Consider the following 20,574-nt stretch of genomic DNA (forward strand, 5'->3'; position numbering starts at 1 on the left):
TATTATCTAATATTGAAATAGTTCTTCTACCAGTATTTTCTCTTTTCCCGTACCAGTCGTTTCACTTTTCCCGGCGTGAACGTGTTAAATGTATTGATCTTAAGAATTTTTCACCAGTTAAGAAAACTTTAGGCTTATAGTTGTGTGGACAAGATCTTTTTGAACATATAGTAAATAATATTTTAATTAGCCATTCAATACACAAAAGTTTCATAAAATTTTGCTACAATAAATCAGATGATTCAAAAAAAAAAAAAAAAAAAAAATAGCGGAACAAGTAGAACTTTCCAACAACTACGCTTAACTAATCGGTTTCTTTGACCAATGTTGAAAGAAGAGAAAAAGAAAAGTTTAGAAAGAGTTATGAATTAAAAGTTTTTTGAAGTTTAAGTTTCGTAAGTTAAAAAGAATAATGAAAGAGGAAAAGCATATTTCAATCAATCATATAATTGCAATGAAAACATGCATTGTTGGTACAGCTACCGAGGAAATGAAAAGGGAAAAAGAAAAAAAAACTAGAATATTTAATGCTTCCGTGACAAAAAGTTAAATAATTGTGTTTTTGACCACGAAACTCTATTAAATCATACAAGTTTGAATTCCAATGAAATAGAAGGCATTTAACATCCGTGTTCTTCCTAGTTTTAGTGTCGACTAAAGGTGCAGTAATTCACTTTTAATTATTTATCTCTTTGATTATTCAATAGTATTTACCACTAAGTATTCATCTACATTTCACATTATTCATATACAAGTAGTTTTGAAATCACTTTCAATAGTAAACTGAAAAAATTAGACTTTAAAAAGTTGCTAACTTTGATTTTTTTTTACATAATTTCAAAATTTTGAATTTTAATAGTCAGAACTTTTTGAAACTTTAGTCGCCCATGGCAACCTTGTATTTGATTTAAATCGAAAGATACTAAAATCTACATACAGAAATGTTCCGGACAGCGAATAAATATTTTCGAGTGGTAATCTTTCAATGTATGATTCTTGGTTTTGTGAATTTGATTTATAGGGTTTTTTACTCACCACTACTTCTTCATAATTCAAAGGCTTGTGTGACACTACTTTGTTTCAGATACGCCGTGTCATACCTGCCAACTCTTACGGTTTTCCCGGAAGAATTTTTTTTTTTTTCATATTTAAAGTGCTAGCAAAATTCATGTTATTTCACTAAACTTTTTGAATTATATTAATAATTATAAATGAGTTTGACCACCACTACATATAAATAATTACAACAAATATATAAAAAGCAAAGTAGTCATCACGAAAGCGAATTTCAACCTGGTTAAAATTTAAATGTCTTTTTGAGTAAAATTGTTTTTCGGAAATAGTTTTACTACCACTTGGAAAATCCATTCTCGTAAAGAATGAATGTTGGCAGGTATGCCGTGTTGAGATTTTTGAAAAGTAAGCAAAATTAACCGAAAATCTGAAAATTTTCGTTTACAGTCCTCTAGTGTTTTTTTTCCTTCTTTTAAATGTTTTGTAAACACTATCAATTTGTTTCTGAAAAGTAAATAAAAAGCATTAAAGAATATTTAAAAAAATTTCTCCAGTGTTTTTATATGTTACTAAAAATTTAAGAAATCAGAATTCGCATGTAATGTCATCAACAAAAAAGAAAAGAAAAAACAATTATTCAATTAATTTTTTTTAATTTCTTTATTTGAATAAATAAAAAATTAAGTAAATAAATAAATGAATATACTAGTTGCATATACTTGTTCCGCGTAATTAATAATCTTTAAGAAAAACTGAATTTGATCAAAACGTTATTCATAAAAGTAGTTGTTACGGTCATTACATAAGAAAGAATTCGAAAATCTTATAAATAATTGTTTCTGGCAAATTTATAAGGTGCATTGCTTTCTGTCGTTTCAAGAATTTATAAATAATTAAGTTTAAATCCTAGGCTTTGTGACAGTTTGCAAAATGAATTGATAAAAAGTCAGAGAAAAGAAACAAAATTTCTACTTCGGAAAAAAAAAATGCGGCATTGTTTACAGGTCTCAAAACGATTTTTCATAACATTTAGATGTCGTCTTGGTGATAACTAGCAACACAATCAACTTTTTAGGAACTTAATAATCTCTTAGATCGTTCAATAATGGTTGTATATACAATATTTACAAAAATTTCAAAAGCAAAATCAATAGTGTAAGAAAATGTATGCTATTTACTTGTAATTTTCCAGTGTTTATGATAATTCTTTTAAATTGTTTACTCAATTTAAGTATAGTCATGACTTTTTTTTCCCCTGCTTACGAGCTTTTATTCGTTCCGAAGGTGGTTTTAACAAACAAAATAGCTGAATTATATGTAAATAGAGACTTCAGACAGAAATACATGTTTTTAATTCACTAGAGATTTGGCACACTACTGACTATTAACGTTAATATATCTATCCATGCCCTCCAACTTATGAGGATTTTGAAAATAATTCTTTCTAGTGGTAGCGAACCAAAGTAGAAATTTTTAAAGCAAATGGATCTCTCATAAAACTTTTATCAGAACTTAAGAATCTAGCCATATGGCCTGCACTTTTATAAGTAATAGTGGACAAGTTACGCCAAAATTAATTTTTTTTAAATATTAAGACATTAATTTTGCTACCGTCAGAAAAGAATATTTCTGAAACTACGGAAATTCCGTAGCAGTTGGAGGGTATGTATATCTATCCAGTTGCCCTCAGCTACGCATTGGAATATCCGTATTTAGTTTTTATATTAAAAATGGTCATGAATTTTATAGACTTCTTTTTAAAACTTACATTTATAAATTTAATTTAATATGATTTTAGCTACTACTAAATGCAAATAAATCAATCCTATATGTAAAAGCAAGTTATAGAAACGAAAATTAGTGTAATACAATATAAGAAAGCACTCTTTTTTGAGGATATAATCGAGTGGGCTGATGAAAGGATTATATCTTTTATTTTCCGGATTTTGTAAAAATTTTTATCCTTTTTCTTCCTCTAGTCGTTTGTTATTTTTTTAATATTATTTTTCTTTTCCCCTCCTTTTTTCATATGTCTGTAATTTTTCTTTGTTTTATCGTCATTTTGAACATATATATATATATATATATATATATATATATATATATATATATATATATATATATATATATATATATATATATATATATATATATATATATATATATATATATATATATATATCACTTTGTTTATATGTTATGGTGGTTGTAAGTTGTAAATAATTATTCACATTATTCCATAAACTATATCTATACAACAGTTAAAAATCACGAATTCATTAATGCTTTCAGATGTTAGTTTGTAGCAAATATTTGTTTAAACGTATTGTTATGGTTACCCATTAGGAAAATGTTTTTCATATCCGAATTGCATTCAACTACAACATTATAATCACAAATTGAGAGTTTGTGTGAACTATGAACTGTACGTATTATCATTTTTAAAAAAAGGCAAATTATATATTTGAAACTTCTTGTAGTTGATTGCTTTTCCCCCTGAGTTCTTTTCTTTTATTTTCACCAGAGTGCATTTTAAATGTTTTTTAAATGAAATTAATTTAAATTTTTTTATGTGCTTTTTATAATTAATTTATTCAGAAATGGTTACTTTAAAGAGGCGTAACATGTGGGTAAATCGCGGCAGGTTAAGAATAGCGTTTTCGTTTAAGGAAAACGTAATAAATCACCATGTTATTATTGACTCCCATGATGCTTAGTTAATTTAGGTAATACATGCATATTATAATTACAATTATAACAGTCGTTGATAAGCCGATCCAATTTTCAGTTTACGGCTACCAATGTTTAACTCTTAGCCTTGAAATTTTGAACTCGATCCTGAAGATAAGGGAACTCCTGGAACAAGTATTGGGAGAAATTTGCCTTCGTGGAGGATTTTTTGATGGAACTAAATTCATTTGCTTTAAATGGAGAGGAAAACCACGAACCCCTCCCCCGGTTAATCTGACGGCAAGGGGAATCTAACACAGGATCCGTCTACCACTGAGGATATTTTACGTCAGCAATGTAGTAAGTGCGAGACGGGCACGGAATTCGAATCAACCTGCCATCACCGCGATTCAAATCCGGTTCACCTTATTGGGAGGCAAGCGCTCTATCCCCTTAGTCACCACGGCTCAATAAATGCATATTGAAAAAAAAATTAAATTTATTATGTACTGAAACAAAAATTAATAGACTATAGATGCTTATTCGTTTGGAGGAGCCGTGAAAGATCACCACACTATTATTGACGCCGACGATAATTAATGCTAAGTAGATGTGAAAAAAAAAACTAACCTGTACACTAAAAATTAAGTTAAGTGAGAAAAGATACTTATTCATTTATGGGGTACTGTAAGAAATCGCCATACTGTTATTGACGCCAATGATGCTGAATTAATTAAGGTAATATATGCAAATTTAAATAAAAAAAATAAGCTATGTACCAAAAAGGAAAATTAGAGGAGTAAGGTTACTTACTTTTTTGAAGGTACAGTAAAAAATCGCCATGCTATTATTGAGGTCGATGATAATACACGTTGGTAAGATGTGAAATAAAAAAAAAACTAACCTGTATACTAAAAATTAAGTTAAGTGAGAAAAGATACTTATTCATTTATGGGGTACTGTAAGAAATCGCCATACTGTTATTGACGCCAATGATGCTGAATTAATTAAGGTAATATATGCAAATTTAAATAAAAAAAATAAGCTATGTACCAAAAAGGAAAATTAGAGGAGTAAGGTTACCTACTTTTTTGAAGGTACAGTAAAAAATCGCCATGCTATTATTGAGGTCGATGATAATACACGTTGGTAAGATGTGAAATATAAAAAAAACTAACCTGTATACTAAAAATTAAGTTAAGTGAGAAAAGATACTTATTCATTTATGGGGTACTGTAAGAAATCGCCATACTGTTATTGACGCCAATGATGCTGAATTAATTAAGGTAATATATGCAAATTTAAATAAAAAAAATAAGCTATGTACCAAAAAGGAAAATTAGAGGAGTAAGGTTACTTACTTTTTTGAAGGTACAGTAAAAAATCGCCATGCTATTATTGAGGTCGATGATAATACACGTTGGTAAGATGTGAAATAAAAAAAAAAACTAACCTGTATACTAAAAATTAAGTTAAGTGAGAAAAGATACTTATTCATTTATGGGGTACTGTAAGAAATCGCCTTACTGTTATTGACGCCAATGATGCTGAATTAATTAAGGTAATATATGCAAATTTAAATAAAAAAAATAAGCTATGTACCAAAAAGGAAAATTAGAGGAGTAAGGTTACCTACTTTTTTGAAGGTACAGTAAAAAATAGCCATGCTATTATTGAGGTCGATGATAATACACGTTGGTAAGATGTGAAATAAAAAAACAACTAACCTGTATACTAAAAATTAAGTTAAGTGAGAAAAGATACTTATTCATTTATGGGGTACTGTAAGAAATCGCCTTACTGTTATTGACGCCAATGATGCTGAATTAATTAAGGTAATATATGCAAATTTAAATAAAAAAAATAAGCTATGTACCAAAAAGGAAAATTAGAGGAGTAAGGTTACTTACTTTTTTGAAGGTACAGTAAAAAATCGCCATGCTATTATTGAGGTCGATGATAATACACGTTGGTAAGATGTGAAATAAAAAAAAAAACTAACCTGTATACTAAAAATTAAGTTAAGTAAGAAAAGATACTTATTCATTTATGGGGTACTGTAAGAAATCGCCTTACTGTTATTGACGCCAATGATGCTGAATTAATTAAGGTAATATATGCAAATTTAAATAAAAAAAATAAGCTATGTACCAAAAAGGAAAATTAGAGGAGTACGGTTACCTACTTTTTTGAAGGTACAGTAAAAAATCGCCATGCTGTTATTGAGGTCGATGATAATACACGTTGGTAAGATGTGAAATAAAAAAAAAACTAACCTGTATACTAAAAATTAAGTTAAGTAAGAAAAGATACTTATTCATTTATGGGGTACTGTAAGAAATCGCCTTACTGTTATTGACGCCAATGATGCTGAATTAATTAAGGTAATATATGCAAATTTAAATAAAAAAATAAGCTATGTACCAAAAAGGAAAATTAGAGGAGTAAGGTTACCTACTTTTTTGAAGGTACAGTAAAAAATCGCCATGCTATTATTGAGGTCGATGATAATACACGTTGGTAAGATGTGAAATAAAAAAAAAACTAACCTGTATACTAAAAATTAAGTTAAGTGAGAAAAGATACTTATTCATTTATGGGGTACTGTAAGAAATCGCCTTACTGTTATTGACGCCAATGATGCTGAATTAATTAAGGTAATATATGCAAATTTAAATAAAAAAAATAAGCTATGTACCAAAAAGGAAAATTAGAGGAGTAAGGTTACTTACTTTTTTGAAGGTACAGTAAAAAATCGCCATGCTATTATTGAGGTCGATGATAATACACGTTGGTAAGATGTGAAATAAAAAAAAAACTAACCTGTATACTAAAAATTAAGTTAAGTGAGAAAAGATACTTATTCATTTATGGGGTACTGTAAGAAATCGCCATACTGTTATTGACGCCAATGATACTGAATTAATTAAGGTAATATATGCAAATTTAAATAAAAAAAATAAGCTATGTATTAAAAAGGAAAATTAGAGGAGTAAGGTTACTTACTTTTTTGAAGGTACAGTAAAAAATCGCCATGCTGTTATTGAGGTCGATGATAATTCACGTAGGTAAGATGTGAAATAAAAAAAACTAACCTGTATACTAAAAATTAAGTTAAGTGAGAAAAGATACTTATTCATTTATGGGGTACTGTAAGAAATCGCCATACTGTTATTGACGCCAATGATACTGAATTAATTAAGGTAATATATGCAAATTTAAATAAAAAAAATAAGCTATGTATTAAAAAGGAAAATTAGAGGAGTAAGGTTACTTACTTTTTTGAAGGTACAGTAAAAAATCGCCATGCTATTATTGAGGTCGATTATAATTCACTTTGGTAAGATGTGAAATAAAAAAAAACTAACCAGTACACTAAAAATTAAGTTAAGTGAGAAAAGATACTTAGTCATTTATGGGGAACTGTAAAGAAATAGTCATACTATTATTGACGCCAATGATGCTTAATTAATGTTGGAAGATGTTTTAATTGAAGTAAAACAAAATAACCTAGGTACTAAAAAGTAAAGTTAATTAAGAAAAAAATAATTTTTCGTTTTGGGAAACCGTAAAAAAAAATTGTGTAGATGATGCTTAATTAATTTTGGTAATATGTAGTACTGGTATAGTGGTGATTGGTGCAATCAAAACTATGGAAATAAAAGAAACTTCGAAAGGATTATGTACCGGGGAAAACTACTTGATAGTGGTAAATATTGATTTTCATGAGTTGGCTGCGAGCAATAGCATCAAGGCGAGTGATGATGAACATAGTTAATCTCTATTCTGCTGGAAAGAATTACAGAAAATAATGTTTGCTTATTTTAATAACATAAAGCCACCAGGAAAGGTAACAAATAACAATAAATAAATAAAAAATTGAAATTATTTTAGCTTTATTAATTGCGTCGGCATAAGCCTTTGAGTTCGATGCATGATTTCGTAGTTTTGCTCAATACCAATTACTGATTTATTGATTATATTTTATTTTTTAAATTCACTTTGAACTAAAAATGGATGTTCAGCTAATCGTGAATATTAAAAAAAGTGTTCCGAAGTTTAAAGAGAATTATATTTTGATTATAATATCTGTTTAAAGAAGAAATAACGTCAAAAGCAATAGTAGGGATTGGTTAGTGAAATGAACAGGTGGCAGAACCAACAAGTATAAAGATATTACACGGTGCGCATGTGAAACAATTCTAAAATTCATGTGTTAAGTGCACTCTCTGAAGTAAATGTTCATTATCACTCCCTCATTAAAAAAGAAAAGCCGAATCAAGAATAGAATAGTGCGATTTATAAGTTTAGAAAAAATATATTGAGTGATTTCTACTTATTTTGATAGTTTTGATGTACATTAGATTTCTAAAAGATAGGTATTTTATTTTTTGTTATAACCGGTGTTGAATAGCCGACACATTTTTGGAATTACAGCCATCAATATTCAACTCCGTAAATTCCAGTAAATTTGAGCCCAACCGAGAAGACTTGGAAAGTCCTGTGTCAAACATTGGAACAAAATAGCTTCGGTGGAGGACTTTCTGATGGAACTAACTCGCATTAGCGTTACATGTATAGGAAAATCATAAGAGCCTCACACGGTTAGCCTGACGGTAATCGATTTCAACCCATGGTCTGTCTACTACTGAGGATATTGTAAGTCAGCACTGTGTTCGGTGCTAGCCGGGAGCGAAATTCATATCAAGCAGCTACTGCTGGAATTCAAACTTGGTTCACTTCACAAGGGTGGCGAACATTTCATCCCCTGAGCAACCATGGCTCTCAAGGATGGATTTTATTTAATTTTTATAACCGTCGTTGAGCAGCCGATCCAATTTTAAGATTACGACTACTAATATTCAACCCCGTAACCTTGTATTTTTGAACCCAAACCAAAAGACAAGGGAACTCCTGGATCAAGTAATGGGAAAAATGTGCCTTCGTGAAGGACTTTTGATGAAACTAACCCGGATTAGCGTTACATGGAGAGGAAAACCTCCCACAGTTAGCCTGATGGCAAGTAAACTCTAACCCATGATCCGTCGACCAATGAGGATATTTTACGTCTGCTCTGTGGTCGGTGCGAGTCAGTTGCGGAATTCGTATCGACCAGCCTTCACTGGGATTCAAACCCGGCTCACCTCTTTGGAAGGCAAACTCTCTATTTCATGATCCAAAACGGCTCTTCGGGGATGTATTGTCGAAAAGTAAACATGTATTAAAAATTTAAACGTCTATATTATTTTTGTTATTTTCTCACATATTTCCAAACACAGTTTGAAACAGTTGACTCACATTATTTTTCGTTGTGTATCTTCTTGTAAACTCGCTTAGGAATCCTGTATATTTTTAGATTTCGATAGTTCTTTATATTATTTTCCTCTTAATTTCCCTATTATTTCGACAGTTAAAATAAATTCTCAATAGAATTTATTTGAGAAATTTTGTGAGAAATTTATTTGAGAATTTATTTGTATAATGGTGTTAACCTATGTATTTGGAATAATAATTTCAGTATAATAATAATTTAATATTTATGTTAATAACTTAAGTTAGCCATTAGATTCCATCTCCTCACATTTAACCAGAGTATCTTATTTTTAATTTTTCTTTTTTAAAGCAGATTTTATACTTTACCATTAAATTTTTAATCTAATGAATTTTATTTATAAAGATATTCACCAATGCAATATGAGAACAACTGAAACATAATAGACCCGACAATCGCAAGTTGTTTGTAGCCTATGAGCTGGTAACAGATAATGGCAATATATGTGACAAATATAAGTGACGGTAAAATTAAAATCTGTTTACCTCTCCCGCATCTCTGTTTACCCAGCGTTACGTCAAACTCGTATCTGTTGTGATTGTTATAATGAAAAAACTCAGATTCTGCAAAACTTGCCAGGTTTTACTCGGCGAAACAATATGTCCTCCAATATTTATAAATTTGCGAAGTTTAGGTAGGGAATAGTTGCTTTTACTGTATAAAAATTAAAATTTCAGTTAAACTTTTCGTGTTTTAGAAAAAATTAATTTTTAGTCTAATGTCACAATAGACACTACCTCAACAAAGTTCAAAGCTTACACGAAAAATAACAAATGCTGGAAAGATAATCATTTTATGCCACCATATTGTAGCATAACTCAAAATGTTTTAACTCATTGTAAATATTTCATGATGTATGGGTTAGGGGCCGCTGCGCGGCCCAGGCACCCAATTTGTTTCAAATAAAGAAAGAAAAGTAAGGTAATCATTTTATTATAGATAGTTTTCGGCTGCCACGGGCAACGAAAATGCAGAAAAAAAAATAATAATAAATTGCGACTTATAAAACTCGATTTTTTTTCTATATTAAAATTAAAATTAGCAACTTTTTATAGCTTATTTTTTCAGGTAATTATTGAACGTAAATGCAAGGAATGTTTTGGTTTTAAATAAATTAAGACGTTAGTCATAGTGGTAGTTACGTTGGAATTATTAACCTCTTCGAGACAGGCCAGTCATATATGAATATGCATTCTCACGTTAGCGACAATCAGGGTAAAAAGGATGTATGGTGTATAAACCAGAGATGTCAACTTGCTCCGGACCGCAAATATTTATTTTCAAGTGGCAGTTTATCATTTGTGATTCTTGGTTTAATTAATTCAACTTAATAGATTTTTATCCACCACTATTTTCTGACAAGCCGCATTACAGATAAATTTTGCTACCACAAGAAATATTATTTCCACTAAGTGAAGCAAGTTGGTGCACCTATATTCCTGTGTTATTTATTTATATCTATATTAATGAGGACTTCTGTGTTATTCTAGACTGCTATTAGATTCTAGACTATTCGATTAGATTCTAGACTATTTCATCGTTTTGAGTCATATTAGATCCGATGAATCAGTGAGAACCAGGCTGGTCCTGAGTAGCCAGAACAATTGTCCTGAGTAGTCCAAATTTCTGCAGATCAGGAAAAACAGATTATGTAGAATTGTAGACACTGTGTAGATCATAAATGCGATACAAAACGTGATTAATTAATAATGATAATTATTTTTAAAAAAATCAGTGAAACTGTCACTTAAGTTTTCTACAAAAATTAGCATTTCAATGAGATTTCTGAGGGAAATAAGGATGTTTCTTAATTAATACTTATAGTAGATCATATTTCTTTGAAATAAATTATTAGATTAAATAATTGATTTACCAAACCACATCTTTTTAAAAGTAAAATACACGCACACATAAAAGAAGCTTAATTCATCAGCAGGTTAATCTTGGGTATTTATTTTGATAATTTGATACTTAATGATTAAATACAACTCTAGTGAAAATCATTATTGCGTGTACCGCCCACCGTGTACAATGCAGGATTACACTTCTAAAATTTTCATCTGAATTGCTGAAAAGTGTACAACACATCTGCAAACATAAATGTTGGTCAAGGTCTCACTCATCAATATTGTCTATGGTTGACACCCAAATGTGATCACTTTCAAAGAGGAAGACCCTTTTTGCCAAATTATCGTCCATCTTCCCTGGCATCATTGGGGGTGGGGGTGCAGCCAGGTGCACTTTTTTATTCTTAACATCCCAAATAATTGTTGTCTTCACGCAGGTTGCTCGTCAGCAGCCAATCCTTCCTTGCGCTTGCTCCTCCATCGGAAACTTTGCATCCCATAGATCACGTGACCGGCGCAAGAGGGTCTAAATAATTAACGAATTCTTTTGTAACTAGTATTTATCGAGATCAAAGTAGCAACGCCCTTTCTTCTTCTTTGGCTCCACCCTGCGGCAGCTTTCGGAGCCAAGGGGAGTCTAAACTGCTGCTGGCTCGCCAAAAACCACCCACACCCTTAAAAGAGATAAAACTATCTTTTCGCCTTGTCCTAAATCTTTGTTGCTAACTGGCTGAAGCAGCTATTAATCAAGCTTGATCCGAAAAACTTTATTTCAGTTTTAAACTGATTTATTATGATTCTAACTAATTGACAATTAACAAAAATCTTTTGGTTTTAAATTTGAATTTGTTTCAAAGAGGGAGCTGCTCTATCCTATCATAAACTTGCTAAATCGTTGTAAAGCAATTTTAATCAGAAATATCTTATATTCAGCCATAGCATAAACAGTTCCTCGTTTGTTTATTTTATTTGTTATGGGCTCAACACAGTGAAGGCTTAAAAGTCTATGACAAGTTGAAAAGTTTGCATCACAAAGATACCTCCACACTCCAGAGGTACGGTATTTTAATTTACGTTGCACTAGAGTTATACAATGGGCTATTGTGAACGGGCTAGAAAACATCTCTGAGGATGATCCGGGACAACATACATACGTCACACCCCGTTTTATAGAGAGAACAGACTCACTCACCATCCATCCGCAAATCGTAATTTTACCTGAACCAGAGCACGATCAATATCCGATCCAGTATCCCAAGAGGTATGGTTTGTTATGGGAACTTTAAGGATTTTACGACCCAGACAGATTTAGCTTGCACAAGTTACCATTTTGTACACGGGAATCTTCGTCAGCAGGGATCGTAATCAGGACCTCTCGGACATGGGTCCAACGCCCTACCAGCCTATCAAGACCTCTCACGCTCCAGAGCATTTGGTGGATTGGAGAAAGCGTTCGGGCAGGGATATCCAGATCCAGAGATTTTATTGATCGGTGTTGTACGGCTGGGCTACTCCTGCCGCTTGCGGCCCTTTTCCTATTCATCATGAGCTTGTAGTTTAGGGTATGGAATGTAAATGGTATTGAGGAAGAGGGGAAACAAATCCTAATCAATTAGATGAAAAGTTGAAAGTAGTTACAGCAGTGATTTTTATCTTTTTTATGTAATTCATCTACCGCGCTGACTGTGGGCAAAGATCATGTTTGGCTCAGGTACAGTTGAAGTGAAAAGAAATTATTTCAAAATTGCTTTTAATAAAGCTAGAAAGAAATTAGTAACCCCTTTGGTGAATCTGAATTTTCTTTATGTAAAAATAAACATTTCTAAAAGCTTCAAGCATGATCATTTAAATTGCACCAACATTTTTGCCATGACATCTCATCATCAAAACATTAGCCGCTGAAATAAAAGATTACTTACATTGTTTGAGTTAAATGTTTCCATAGCTTTATGCTTGTACCCTTTTTATTAACATAGATGTGAGTAAGATGCAACTATTAAGAAGAGACTGTTAGTGTTGCTAAAGTATAAAAATTTCAATTATTAGGATGATTAGCAAGTACCATTGATAAAAGTGTTGTCGGACACAATATTTTTTTTTTCGGTAAGAAAATCATGTACAAATTACAGCGCAAAACATAGAGACACGTGCAGAATTGCATTTGCTTTAACCCTTTTCCACACGAATTTTAAAGAATCGTCTTGCCGTAATGTAACTAATATTATCAAGAGAAGTATAAATTTTAAAACTTCTGATGTAACGAAGCCATTCTTAAATTAATGAGCTTGGACAAAAAAATGGTGTAAAAGTACTAGATAACACAGCTCTTGATGTTAAAATTTAGCATTTAACTCTGTAAAAATTAATTTCATTCAATTTTTAAAAAAATAATTAATATTTGAGTACGGATGATTACGCATTTGTTAAGATATTTAGAATCAGCCTAATAACGAGTAACCTTATAATGAGTATGTTACAAGTTCTATCGCCGTTGGAGACTGTTTCCAATTGCCTTTTCTTTAAACTGAAAATAAATTTCATTTTACAGTTATAAAAATATTTAATAAGTTTAATGATTTAATATATATAATAATATTTTTTTAAAGTGAAAACTTTAAATCATTAATTTTATAAAAAAAGTTTCAGTTAAAATCGTTTAAAATTTTTACTTTCGCTTAAAATAGTTCCTCAATTTTAGTTCGTAAGTAAAATGAAAAATTTTATGTTTCAAAAATAAAATACACAAAAGTAAATTTTATAAATAGTCTTATAATATCAGGAGAAGGGGCTAACTTGGAGAATTCCTGTAAAATTATCAAAAAAAAAATTTTTATCTCAAATTTGTGCAAATACAGTATTTTTTAAAGCAAAATTTGAGCATTTATCTTCAATTAGAATGAATGTTTAGAAGATTATTAGAAGTTATTAGAACGTTTTTTGAAATCCCTTTAAGACAACCCAAAAGCTTTTTAAAAAGATTTTGTCAAAGAAAAGGGTTTTCTTTGCACATTATCCACGCCCCAGGGTTTCATCTTTTAACTTTTCCCAAGACAATAACTGTACAAACAGAGAATGTTTTATACTATTTCGGACATCTGTCCGAAGTCACTACTGTTTAAACAAGAGTCACTACTGTTTAGTCCAAAAAAATACCTACCAGAATTTCTCCAAATCATAGTATCAATGTTAGGATAGGGACATCACTTTCAGAGAAGGATTAATTGATAAACATTAACCCATAAACCGACAAAAACTCTCATCTCTCTCTCTTAAAACTTTTTTTTTCAATCTGAAGGTAACTGACTCAATTATTGCATTTTATACATATATATTTCGGTGAAATCAAAACATTCGTTTTTACCAAAATGTATTAATAACATTGACAATTTTATCGAGATCATAAATTATGTTACGTCAATGCTTTTAAAAGTTAATGTTTTAAATGGTTTCCCAACCATTTTATTTATTTATTGACTTATTAATTAACTAACGAATTTTGATTTATTTATTTTGTGTAAAAGGTACATTACACATCATACCTTTGTTGCGCAAATGCAACATAAATGGGAAATGAATTAATTCAAAATTGATGTAAGCTAATTGCTTAGTTCGTAATTTAATTAATATATTTAATTCTTATTTCTATATTTATACACCTTTTTCTCTAATTTCACTTTGTAGAAATGTGACAGTGGTTTTCTTGAAAAAGCGTTTATAAATTCATAATTCTTCTCGTTTTCAGGATGGCCAATTTATAATGATATCAGCCACCAATGGAGGGTGATAACAGCCGGCCATGGCGAAATGCTGGAGACGCAATGAGGAACAGAAAGGTAAAAGACATTATAATGCTTACAAAAAATACGGTTTATTGTAGAAAACGAGCATGATATCACTCTTTTACCCTTACACCCGCACATTTATGATCATCTTATAAAAGAAGATTCTACAGTAAAAAAAATACAATAGAAATTGTTAAATAAGATAAAACAAAAGCATAATTAGTTCCGTCTTCCAATATATCAATCATAAAATAGTTCGGCATTATTTTCTTTCTTCTTACGTTGATTATAGCCTCTCTGAAAAAATCTCACTTTCGTAAATACACAAGTGGGCGACCTTTGTGCTAAAATACAAACTATGGTAAACCACGCTTAGGAGCACTTAAATAAATAATTTTTTTTGTGCTCCTAAACGTTGTTTAGCTCACTTTCGTAGTTCCTCCATTAAGCTATTTAGTTGTTGGCAGTTAGCAGTAGGTTGTTTATTTATTACTTATTTTAGTGTTATTTATATTAATATTTAATTTATAATTATTTATTTTTATTTTAAATATGCTTTCTTAAATGAAAAGATATATAAATACTTCTATATTTGAATAAATGAAAAATATACAAGTAAAAAAAATGTAATCTAAGTCCCCAAAAATTTGAATGACCTACGGCCCCGCGTACGCATAATCCGGCATTGGTTATCGAAATAGTTCTTCATAATACAAAAGTCTTATATTATGGCCGTAAGACCAAAGACCAGTCCTTTTATCAACCAAAAGGATTTGTTTTAAAATGAACTGGAACTTTTTCTTCTTCAACTCCGAATATTAAAAATGTGATCGACGCACTATAAGATTCTTTGAAAAATATTAAGTATCAGGTGATACTAGCATTATTACTTTTACTCTACTGAAACCGGTTTGCACTTGTTTATGTTCGTGTATAAATTGGTTAACATTGTTATGCAATACGTTAAAAATAAATACATATAGGAAGTGTATTAAAAATATTCTGAATAAAAACCTATTACATGTATGTTTTAATATAAAAAAATTACATATAAACTGGTGCAAAACATGTAATTATTAAACACTACAGTGCGTCTTATGATTTGGCCTAGTTATTATATTATACTAGTATAATACCTGATATAATAAATATTCCATATTTATATAATATATCGTCTAATATATCCAATAGTCGAATTTATATTTTATATCGCCTAATTTATAACTAAATGATATACGAACGCAAGCAAGTGCAAACCGGTTTCAGTCACATTCAGTCACAGACTGCTTAGTATCACCTGATAATTACATAGAATCTTATAGTGCGTCTAATAATTTGGTCACGGACTGTTAACTTTTAACTCTACAGCCTAGTTAGTTCTGTACTTTTTGAAAAGTATGAAATTAATTTTAAAAAAAACCCAAAAAAACAAAACTTTCAAACGTGTCGCCATTTCGTGATACATTGTTTAATGACAACTCACGTGATTCCAGTAAACGCACGAATGCAAAAGAAGGGGTGGAGACAGCAAAGAAAGAAAAAAACTCTGCAGATTGGGAAGAAAATAAAGATAAGGAAGATACATTATCTAAATAAGACCGAAAGTGAGGCGGAATGTCCATTAGATATTATAGACTTTCTCTAAACCCAATCATTTCTCACGCAAATGATTCCAGATTGCGTGCCATTTATGACGTCATTTCTAAAGCTCCTTTCCTGTTTGGGCATGATTTCTTCGACAGTTGAGGTATTCTGTTTGTCAGCTGTCACTTTGAGCAGGATTTTTATAGTAATGTCTAAAACACCCCTAAGATAAGTAAAGTTTTATAAAAGTTGTGTTAAAGCTGGGAGGTTCATGCATTTTTATTTACATTTTCTGTAAAGTATTTCTAGGAGATGTTGCGATTGTGCAAAAGGATTCTGACCAAATCTAAGAAACACGAATTAAATCTTTTCCTGTTTTTGACGTAATATTACATTGCAGAAACTCTTGTCATTTCCTCTTATTTTTGACTTATTAGTTTCTTCCCTACGTTTCGCCTGTATGCGAGAAGCAAAAGCAAACTAGCATTGGAACAGGTAAAGGGTTAAATACGACTCATTTTATTGAAAAGTAGAGCCTATTATAGTTGCCTGCTTTTACGCATTTTGTGGAAACTTTTATTTTTACTCTGAGATTGGTAATTAAATACATGCTTTTTATTTTATTTCTTGGATTTAAAAACTTAGTTTTTAACGAATATTATTCATCACTGCATAAAAATAAATTAAGCGAGCATAATAAAAACACTTAGGATCTTACAAACTAAAAAAATACATTTCTACGTGTGACTGTAGCAAAATTTAATTTCATCTCAAGTTACAAGAAATCATCGTCGAAAAGATTAAAAGGTGGCAGGTTTGTTAATAATTAAATTCATTGGCATTTTGCATGAAGAGGTCGCTCCTTCAAGCTCCCTTCCCCACGAATTCATCTGTCAAAAAAATGGAGACGGGAAGGGAAAACTACAAATATGCTGCTTTGAATCCTCTTTATTTAATTGACATCAATTTACTCTATTTGACTGTATCTTCCAAAGCATCTAAAACACAAGGCCATCACTCAATCAAAATTATATATATATATATATATATATATATATATATATATATATATATATATATATATATATATATATATATATATATATATATATATATATAAAAAATTATATTTTTAAAACCACGCTTTTGTAGTGGAGAATAATAATTAAAAAGCAAAATTTTGAAAAACGAAAAACGTGGGATGCATGAAATACATAACAGTAACAGTATGTGTACTCATGAGAATATGTGTATGTATATCTGTAATTGTATCTGAATGTGCATGTGGAATATTTTTGTGTATATTCATGCGTATGTGGATGTGGTTGTGCATGTGTATGAGTAAGAAAATGTGTATATGTATGTGTATATGTACTGTTATGTATTTCATGCATCCCACGTTTTTCGTTTTTTAAATTTTTTTTAATTAGTATTCTCCACTATACAAACATGGTTTTTAAAAATTTTATTTTTAATTTTGTTTTATTTTTGTACTCACTTCCAAAATCTCAATTTTTTCACTCACTGTACACAAAACTTTTCAACTGACTTGTGACACAAATTTGAAATAATCGAATGGACAACAAAAGACAATCGTGAAAATATAAATTTTTCTTTAATTTTTATTTTATTTTACTTTGTATGTCTTTTTTCTCTTCATTTTTATGCATTGTCATCCAATTCTGAACTATGTACGAAATTTGAAGTCTGTAGCTAGTCGGAAAGTTAGTTTAAAATCGATTACAAAATTCCACCCGAACAGACATATACGAAGGCAAGTTGATATAAACGTGGTAAAAAGCGCCGTACTTTAGATTCTCTATAAATTTTTTCTGACAAAATAACGCGTATACAATGCTGCAATCAAAAGTTTTTTATAGGTACAGTACACTCTCGATTATCCGTGCGCGGATTATCCGGTTTGCGGATTATCCGTGCTCATTCCGGAATCACACAAAAAATATAAAGAGAAACATTTTCAAGATTAAAAAAAATTTGATTCATGAAGTTATAACACTACCAAATTTTTGGAAGCAATATTCGTTATTGGATTCCAGTATATGAAATATCAGCAACATGGTCAAAGGTAAAATTGTCTAAATCACGATCTTGGAGAAAGATCATACCGCTTGATGAACAATCCTCTTCAGATGTTCAAGAAAAATATGATAACAGTATTCTCGAACAAGCAAAAGAAATCTAAGGTTTCGAAATTCTTGATGAAGAAAATTTAGAAGATTGGTTTCAAAGTGATGCATGTGAGCTTGGCTTCCAGTATTTGACTGATGAAGACATCGTTATGTTGTTAAATCAAATAGTGATGATAGTAACTGATGCAGAAGATGTAGTAAATGAATGAAATACAATTTCTCATTCTGCTGCTCTGAGGAAACTTTATTAGATTATATGGGAGGATTTGATTACGGTGACATTACTGCGGTTCGTAAAATATGTGTATCGATATACGGCGAAGACGCATTACACATTTTTTAAAAAGGAAAATTCCTAGTTTGATGTTATGCATGCAAATGTCAGTCATTTTTATATTTTTTGTACTGATATTGAATTTTTCTTTAACAAAAGGAGCTTTCGGGTTATCCGTATTTTTCGATTGTCCGTGCGACCTGTCCCGGTGATTAACCCGGATAATCGGGAGTGCACTGTAGTTAAATAGTATACAGTTGCCTGTTTTTAGATTATTGATAAGTATCCAGCTTATAAGTAGATAAGTATTTTTTAGCGTCATCCAAATCTTTTTTCATTGATGATGTCTTACCATCATAAGTTAAATCAGTTTAAAGTGTAATAAAATTAGATTTAAAAAAAAATCTAAAGACTGAGAAACGCGCGTAGCTTTAAGTTACTTACTTAAAGCCACAAACCGCATTATTTTTTTTTCTTCAAAGATGTGAGGAAAAATTCCAAGATGGTCGAAAAATTATCAAGTGCTATTTCTTCTAATCTAATAAAGCGATTCCTTTATTTTCTACCTTTTTTATGAAAGTCAAAGTGCTGTCTAATTACATTTCCTCACCAAAATTTTATTTTAATTTCATAATCGTCGTTGAACAGCCAACCCAATTTTGAGTTTATGACTACCAATGTTCAACTTCGTAGTCTTGTATTTTTGAACCCAATCTAGAAGATAAGGGAATTCCTATATCAAGTGTTGGAATATATATGCCTTCGTGGTGGACTTTTGATGGGTGATGGGACTAACCTTCATTTGCGTTACAATGAAAGGAAAACCATAAAAACCTTCTACGTTCCAGCCTGATGGCAAGACATTCCAACCCATTATCAATCTACCACTGAGGATATTTTACGTCACCAATGTGGTTAGTGCGATCCGGATTCGGAATTCGTATCAACCAGCCACCGCTGGGTTTAAAACCCATTTCACCGTATTGGGAGACGAGCACTCTATCTCCTGGGCCACCACGGATTATCATAAGTACAAAAAAAAAATCAAGAAAACAGGAGTTACAAATGCAACCTGAAATCCAAGATTCCTTGGAACACCATTTAGGAATCACTGATCTTATTAACAGTGGTAAAAAATTGCGTTAAAACATTAAACAGAAAAGTCGAATAATTTTTCTCTTATAAAAATTTTGATTTCAAACATATTTAAATTTACATTTCCAAGAAATAAATGTTTCATTTCAAGGTTAATATGGAAAGGAAATGATATCCAGTTTCCAGAATTAGAATAATCAATGGTTGTTAAGAAATGGAAATAAAAATCATTGTAAATAAATGAAAAATGTATCTGCGACTAGCTTGTGAAAATATCTAAGATGATTACCCCCAAACATCTGCCAAGGAAAATTTTCACAGCCATCGAATAAGCTTAATTCTTTTTTACTGGTATATTTTTTTAACGTTGCCCCCCTTTTTTTTTGTAATGAGTCTACACATCATAGAAGATGATGAAAGAACACGCAACTCTTAAAGTAACATGGTGAGATATTTGCACTTTATACAATGCTTCGAAAGACGCTTTCTTACAGCTTTAACCTCTTTCAAAAAAAAATTTGTTGTTTCTTTTGAATTATGATCAATCTTATTCTGTTAGAATTCTGAATTTTCATAAATGCTTTAAGCTTTTTTAACCCTCTGCATTCCGATGTCGCCTTTGAGTAACGCCTGCTATAACTGAAAACCTCCACACGGTTTTTTGTTGGTAGTCCGATCAGATCACTATGTAAGCAAACAAATTAACGAAAGAGCCATTTAATGGATAATCTGGTAAAAATAAGAAAGTGGTAGCAAATATATGTCTAAAAATTTGTTTAATTTATGAATATAATCGGCTTGTTTTATTTACTTGTCAACCACTACA

At 30.6% G+C, this 20,574-nt stretch overlaps 1 protein-coding gene across 3 annotated transcripts in view; it reads left to right on the forward strand.

The window, feature by feature from the left end:
• The window catches only part of LOC107445874 (phospholipid-transporting ATPase ID), a 149,874-nt gene that overhangs the window by 40,906 nt on the left and 88,394 nt on the right, over positions 1–20,574 (forward strand). For all 3 annotated transcript variants that reach the window (XM_087163486.1, XM_087163485.1, XM_087163488.1), the window contains exon 2: positions 14,606–14,696. In XM_087163486.1, coding sequence (XP_087019612.1) covers positions 14,660–14,696 — 37 coding nt within the window. In that variant the 5' untranslated portion in view covers positions 14,606–14,659. The remainder of the gene's footprint in view (positions 1–14,605; positions 14,697–20,574) is intronic.

Source organism: Parasteatoda tepidariorum, chromosome 5 (genome assembly GCF_982258835.1).
Source record: "Parasteatoda tepidariorum strain Cologne lab strain chromosome 5, Ptep-v5.0, whole genome shotgun sequence".
In the NCBI taxonomy this organism is placed as follows: Eukaryota; Metazoa; Arthropoda; class Arachnida; order Araneae; family Theridiidae; genus Parasteatoda; species Parasteatoda tepidariorum.